Source organism: Podarcis gaigeae (genome assembly GCF_964106915.1).
Source record: "Podarcis gaigeae genome assembly, chromosome: 12".
NCBI lineage: Eukaryota > Metazoa > Chordata > Lepidosauria > Squamata > Lacertidae > Podarcis > Podarcis gaigeae.
Window position 1 is genome coordinate 14912135 of NC_139688.1, and position 6843 is coordinate 14918977.

General features: G+C 38.9%; 1 protein-coding gene across 25 annotated transcripts in view; it reads left to right on the plus strand.

Annotated features, from left to right (window-relative positions):
• The window catches only part of ZMYND11 (zinc finger MYND-type containing 11), a 101339-nt gene extending 94844 nt beyond the window's left edge, over positions 1-6495 (plus strand). For all 25 annotated transcript variants that reach the window (XM_083704898.1, XM_083704897.1, XM_083704891.1 and 22 more), the window contains one exon: positions 3614-6495. In XM_083704898.1, coding sequence (XP_083561024.1) covers positions 3614-3736 — 123 coding nt within the window. In that variant the 3' untranslated portion in view covers positions 3737-6495. The remainder of the gene's footprint in view (positions 1-3613) is intronic.
• Positions 6496-6843: the final 348 nt, after the last annotated feature.

The following is a 6843-nucleotide window of genomic DNA, read 5'->3' on the forward strand; positions in this document are numbered from 1 at the left end:
AAAAGGCTCCCGAATCGTGGAAAGAGGCATTCATCTCACTTATACCAAAGACAGAGACTGGCAAAAGCCAAGTAAAAAACTATAGGCCTATATCACTGTTGAATGTGGATTATAAAATTTTTGCAGACATTCTGGCAAAAAGATTTAAAAGAGTGCTAGTAGGGGAGATTCATAAGGACCAAACAGGCTTTCTCCCAGGGAGATATATGTCAAGTAATGTGAGAAATATTTTAGACATTCTGGAACTGTTGGAAATGGACATTAACAAAAAGGCAGTTTTGATCTTTGTGGATGCGGAGAAAGCCTTTGACAATATCAATTGGAGTTTTATGATGAAGAATCTCCAGGGAATGGGGGTAGGCCAAAGATTTCAAAATGGTATAGGTGCGATATATGCAGAACAAAAAGCAAAATTAATCGTGAATGGTATGGTGATGGACGATATATCAATAGAAAAGGGTACACGACAGGGATGCCCTATGTCTCCCCTCCTGTTTATATCTGTCCTGGAGGTTTTGTTAAACATGATTAGAATGGACCCGCTGGTTAAAGGTATTCAGGTCGGAGCGAAACATTATAAATTAAGGGCATTTGCAGACGATTTAGTTCTAACATTACAACAGCCAGAGGAGAGTACGAAAAGAGTGTTGGACCTAATTGAGATATTTGGTCAAGTGGCAGGATTCAAATTGAACAGACAAAAAACCAAAGTGTTGGGGAAAAATTTGACACCGGAAGAAAAAGATAGATTTCAAAACGTAACGGGTTTGGAAATTGTTAAAAAAGTTAAATATCTGGGGGTAAACTTAACATCAAAAAATGCTAATTTATTTAAGGACAATTATGAGAAATGTTGGACAGAAGTCAAAAGGGATCTAGATATATGGTCTAGACTGAAACTTTCCTTGTTAGGCCGTATAGCTGTTATCAAAATGAATGTATTGCCGAGAGTGTTATTTTTGTTTCAGACTCTACAAATTCTGGACAAGATGGAGTGTTTCAAGAGGTGGCAAAAAGATATATCTAAATTTGTCTGGCAGGGCAAAAAGCCCAGAATTAAGTTTAAGATCTTAACAGACGCAAAAGATAGAGGGGGGTTTGCCCTGCCGGACTTGAGGCTCTACTATGAGGCAGCAGCTTTCTGCTGGTTAAAACAATGGCTACTTCTTGAGGACACAGACATCTTAGATCTAGAAGGTTATGATAATAACCTCGGCTGGCATGCGTATCTGTGGTATGACAAGGTGAAAGTGCATAAGAGTTTTAAAAACCATATGGTACGGAAGGCATTGTATAATGTCTGGATCAGGTACAAAGATTTAATGGAAAATAAAACCCCCAGATGGTTATCACCAATGGAAGCAAAAGCAGTTAAAAAACTTAACATGGACTCAAATTGGTTAAAATATGATGAAATGTTAGAAAAGGATGGAGAAAAGTTTAAATTAAAGAGCTATGAAAAATTAAAACATAGAGTTAGAGATTGGCTACATTACCACCAAATAAATGAAGTGTTCAAGCTGGACAGGAAAGTAGGATTCCAGAGTGAAAAGTCAAAGCTAGAAACGGAACTGTTAGAACCCAATACAAAAAACTTATCTAGAATGTATAACCTGCTGCTGAAATGGAATGTACAGGATGAAACGGTAAAATCAGCTATGATTAAATGGGCACAAGATGTTGGTCATGACATTATGTTTGCTGACTGGGAACAGTTATGGACCACCGGTTTGAAATTCACAGCATGTACTGCTTTGAAAGAAAATATTATGAAAATGATTTACAGGTGGTACATGACTCCAGTCAAGCTTGCTAAGATCTATCATTTGCCCAATAACAAATGTTGGAAATGTAAGGAAGCTGAAGGAACCTTCTATCACCTTTGGTGGACCTGCCCAAAAATTAAGGCCTACTGGGAAATGATCTATAATGAAATTAAGAAAGTCCTTAAATGGACGTTTTCAAAGAAACCAGAGGCTTTTCTTCTGGGCATGGTGGGCCAATTGGTACCGAAGAAGGATAAGACTTTCTTTATGTATGCAACCACGGCAGCAAGAATTCTTTTAGCAAAGTATTGGAAGATGCAAGAACTACCCACTCTGGAGGAATGGCAGACGAAGGTGATCGAATATATGGGATTGGCAGAGATGACCGGCAGAATCCGTGACCAGAGGAAGGAGGCGGTGGAGGAAGATTGGAGAAAATTTAAAGTATACCTTAAGAACTATTGTAAAATATCGGATGGTTAAGATGTCGAGAGGCTAGAAACAAAGAACTACAGCTGTAAATCGTAAATTAAAGGGGGAAACTTAATGAGAATATATAGAGAAATTGACTGAAGGGTTGCTGACACATTATAAAATAATGATGCAGAGAAGGGGAGGTATGGGGAAGTCATGTTTTATGTATTTGTTTGTGATTTGTTTGTTTTTCCTATACCCTTGTTCCTTGCTTTTTTTGTTTTGTAAAAACAATAAAAAATTATTATAAAAAAAAAAAATAGAAAATCCTAACGGTAGAATATCTGCAGCTAGCAAAAGCGACGGGAAGAGTAAGAGGCCAACCAAAACAGAGCTGCAGCAGTTCATTCGCCAGAGGCCAAGGCAGCTCTATCCTGCTTTCTTGGAGCATCATTCTGTTGCAGAGCAGGATGGCTGCTATGGACCTGAGGCTGATGGGAGTAGGAGCCCAGTGACACCTGCAGGGTCACAGAGCGCCCTCCTCCATAGTAAACAGTCCCCTTGCTTAGACCTACAGCTGAAACCTGGGCAGGTGGTGCATGGCTTTTCTGGCACTTTGGCCCTTGTTCCATGGGAGCCTGGCTTGCCCCATTCCCTGCCTATTTTCAGCTACCTGTCTAAGCTTCTGCTATTCCGCATCTTGACGCCGCTTGGCCTGTTTGGCTACTGCTATCCTTGCTTCTTTGTTTTGGAGGATGCTTTCTTTTGATGCTGTTCGGCTGCTTTTTGCCGTTTTTATTCTTTTGTTAGCATTGATCCCTTAAAAAATTGTTTGGGTGTATTGTGTCATTTGTTGTTTGCCTCCGTGGAGTACCGTATGGGTGGAAAGGCAGGATAAAAATGTTTAAATTGAAAATACTAAGATGGGGAGCAGTCATGAAATGTAGAATCCAAGGCACTGTCTGATGCCTGTTAAAAGTCATCCTCTGTCATGTTAGATAATATTAGTTTGGGTCTGCCCTCAATCTATGAACGTTCAAAGGTCATCAGCATTGTCATGCATGTCTGTTACTTGGTGGTTTGCATGTGCGAACAACACAGAACAAACCCTCCATCCCACCTTGAACAAAAAAAGAACTGTTTTCAGAGGTGCCAGTTCACTGATTGATTTGCAAGTCACCAAGGGATGCATTGTGAGTCAGCCCTAAATCTGGATCCGAACCCAATGCCACCAGATGGAACTGGTGGGCAGGTTTCAAACTTGCAACGTTTTCCAGAAACCAAAGAGCATCAGGGTTGGGGGATTTTTTTTGGGGGGGGGAGGCAGGTCCTGGACCGACAGGCAGCTGCAGGATGAGCAATAGGCACCGAGGAGAAGCTGTGCGCCTAAATTTCACTTGACTGCTTTTGCTGTTTTCCTTTCTCCCCCTCAGTGCTACAACTGTGAAGAGGAGGCCATGTATCACTGCTGCTGGAACACTTCCTATTGCTCCATCAAGTGTCAGCAAGAACATTGGCACGCTGAGCACAAACGCACCTGCCGCAGGAAAAGATGAAAGCCCCCTTCCTCCCTTGCGAAGGAGTCACCCCAGTGCAGTGCTATCCTCTGACGCAGCAGGTTTTTTTTGGGTTTCGTTTCATTTCTAAAGTTTGTTTCCCAAGGGGTCAGAATTGTTGATTAGAATTCGTTCCCCCTCTTCTACTTCCCCCTCTTTTTTTCCTCCCCCCTACCAGCCTTTAAAACACTTTTTTCGTAAAGAACTTTTTGCACAGTTAAAATTTTCAGTCTTGTGTTTTAACGCTCCTCTCAAAAATCCCCTCTTTTCCTTTTTTTTCTTTTTCCCCCTTTTCCTTTTGTCCGTAAGGCAATTTGAATCCCAGCCTTGGAGCACACTGCTTCTTCTACTTTTTCTTTTCTTTTTTTGTAATTGTTAACCTAGACAATTTGTTGGGTTTTCAGCAAATTTAAAAAAAATAAAAATGAAAGCGAAGTTTTTAGGTTTCGTAGAGACGAAGAAATATAATGACAGGAACATTTTAAAGAGATCTGAATGTAAGACATTTAAAACTGCTTAGAAAGAAAGAAAAAGCATACTACCTTGATGTAACATTTACCTGTTAATCACACGAGCTGGTTTTGTTCAGCTTAATTTACTGTTTAAAGGCATTATCTGTTGGTTTGTGCCAGTGGGTATATGACTGAATTTTGGGAACAGGGTTGACACAGCAGGTACTAGTCCTGCATATTTTTTCTTAAAACGATTTCCCCCCAGTTGTGTTTTGTTTCACTATGATTATTATTTTTTTCAATATATAGCTTTTATAACAAAAAAAAATTAGCTTTGATCTTATTGCTTAAAAAAAAATCACAGGGGACTAGGGTAGCCTTTTTGCTGAGCTGGATCTTAGAAAAATAATATTTAAATTTTAAATTTTTTGCACATTTCATCCTCCTTCCAACATGAATGCTTGTAAAATGGAAGCCAAAAAAGAAAAGATTTTGGGGGGAAAGACACCCAATTTTGCATCGTTAGTCACATATGGAGCTAAAAGGATGAGGCATAAGTAGAAAACTGGCTTAATAATTTGTCCCCTTACAATCCCCCATTCTGCACAGTTCCCCACCATATGGAATGTTATTTGACTGCCCGTTAATCTACAATTACTAACCCAACAGTAAATTAATTAAAGTCGGGGGATGGGGGAAGCACTTAAGTTTCACAGAAGCAGTTATGTCTGTAATAATTGGTTATTGCCATCTCTATACTTAGAATGAAGAATAATGCATGTTACTTTTCCTGTATTAAAAGATGCTGTGATTTGTAAAAAGTTTGTCTTTTGCGGAATGTCTGGATTAAGAAGCGTTACCAATAGGAATGGATCGATAGTTGAAAACTGATTTCCCTCCTTCCTTTTTGTTTTGTTTTATGTATAGGTATATATATACACACACACATATATATACATATATATATATATATAAATTGCATCCATGTTCAGAGACAATTTTTAATAATAGGTGTAAAGTTTATTTAACCAACTTTTTTTCAAAGCTTCTCACCGTTTTAGGGTTTTTTTCAAAAAGGTGGTCTTAGACTCGACTAATGCCCATTAAACCCGTAGCATTCTTCTTTTTTCCCCCCCTTCAAGGTAGAAAAATAATTTGTAAATATTTATTTAGCTCTTGGATATTTATTGAAAGCGGTAACACAATGGAAATGGAAGAAAAAGCTCTCTTAGTTTTCTCTGGATATTGTCAGGGCCAGTAGGTAGATTAAGCTCATGCAAAGCCGTCTGTGATCTTCACTGCAACTGAAAATCATAAGAGATACAGCGGTGACAGGAATAGATACTACCAGATAATTTCCAAGTTGCTGTTACCACCACTGAAATCAGATATGGTAGTAAGATGGGCGTATTTCCCCCCTGATTCAGAGATATTTGCACATGCAAATAGTATGTACGTACGATCTTTTACAGGCAAAAACTGCCTCATTCATATATGCAGAGAAATCGTGGGGAAATCGTGGAGGTCCAGGAACACCTTATAAGTATCAGGGCCTCTGCATTCAGAAAAGGTTGCTATAGGTTTGTGTGAGCACCTGTAACAGCTTTATCTCAGTGACCTCACATCCTTTAAGAAAATGAGCTTTCATTGCTCTGCTTTGCAACTATAAAGGAAGTTTCACCACTATTTTGAGTGCAACTCAGAAGCGCCCTTTGATTATTTTACGATTTTTCCATGGGGAAAAAAACCCAACACAAAATAAACTTCGGTCCAACCCTATAAAAAGCAAGTTTTTGTGTGAAAACTCTTCTTTTTTCCCCCCTCTCTCTTTTTTTTCTTTTGGTGTAAAATCATTCCAAGATATGTAATATTTAACTGATAGCTGCATGAAAGTATGATTCGTGTTCTTTTTTGGGTTTTCTTTTTCCTCTCCCTTTTTGTCTCTGTTGACACGGTTGCACATTTTCAAGTTACTACAGTGTGAAAACTGTGTTTCCTTTTTTATATAAAAAAAAAATCAGAAAAAGAACAAAAAAAATTGTGGCCTGGTTTTTGTATAAGTTTTAGGGGGGGGGAATATAATTGTTTTAGGAATATTGATTTAAAATAAAAATATTTCCCCCCCTGCAAATCATAAAGCTATATTAAAGTGTTGAGCTTAGCCACTATGCACATTGTAATTTACTCATTGTGGCTGTCCAGTTCTATGCTGCATTCTGGCATTTTGTAAGCTGCTCTGACTAGCAATATATAGAGTCATTAAATGTGTTAACATTGGTTAATAAATGTATTTGAAAAGGCAACAAATGCTTTGTGGTTTTCCCTGTTAATGTTACTATGCTTGGCCTCTCGGAACGTATTGCACCGCCCATAATCCACACTGTTAGCACAGCCTTAATGCACATTCATGCTTATTCCATTTTCACAGTGGGTGGAGTCAGGGCTCAAGGTTAGCCTGGTCATTTTGCAAACTTATTACAGAACCAAGAGTTGTTGTAGTACAGTGGTACCTAGGTTAAAGTACTTTGTTCTGGAGGTCCATTCTTAACCTGAAACTGTTCTTAACCTGAAGCACCACTTTAGCTAATGGGGCCTCCTGCTGCTGCCACAGCACGATTTCTGTTCTCATCCTGAAGCAAAGTTCTTAACCTGAAG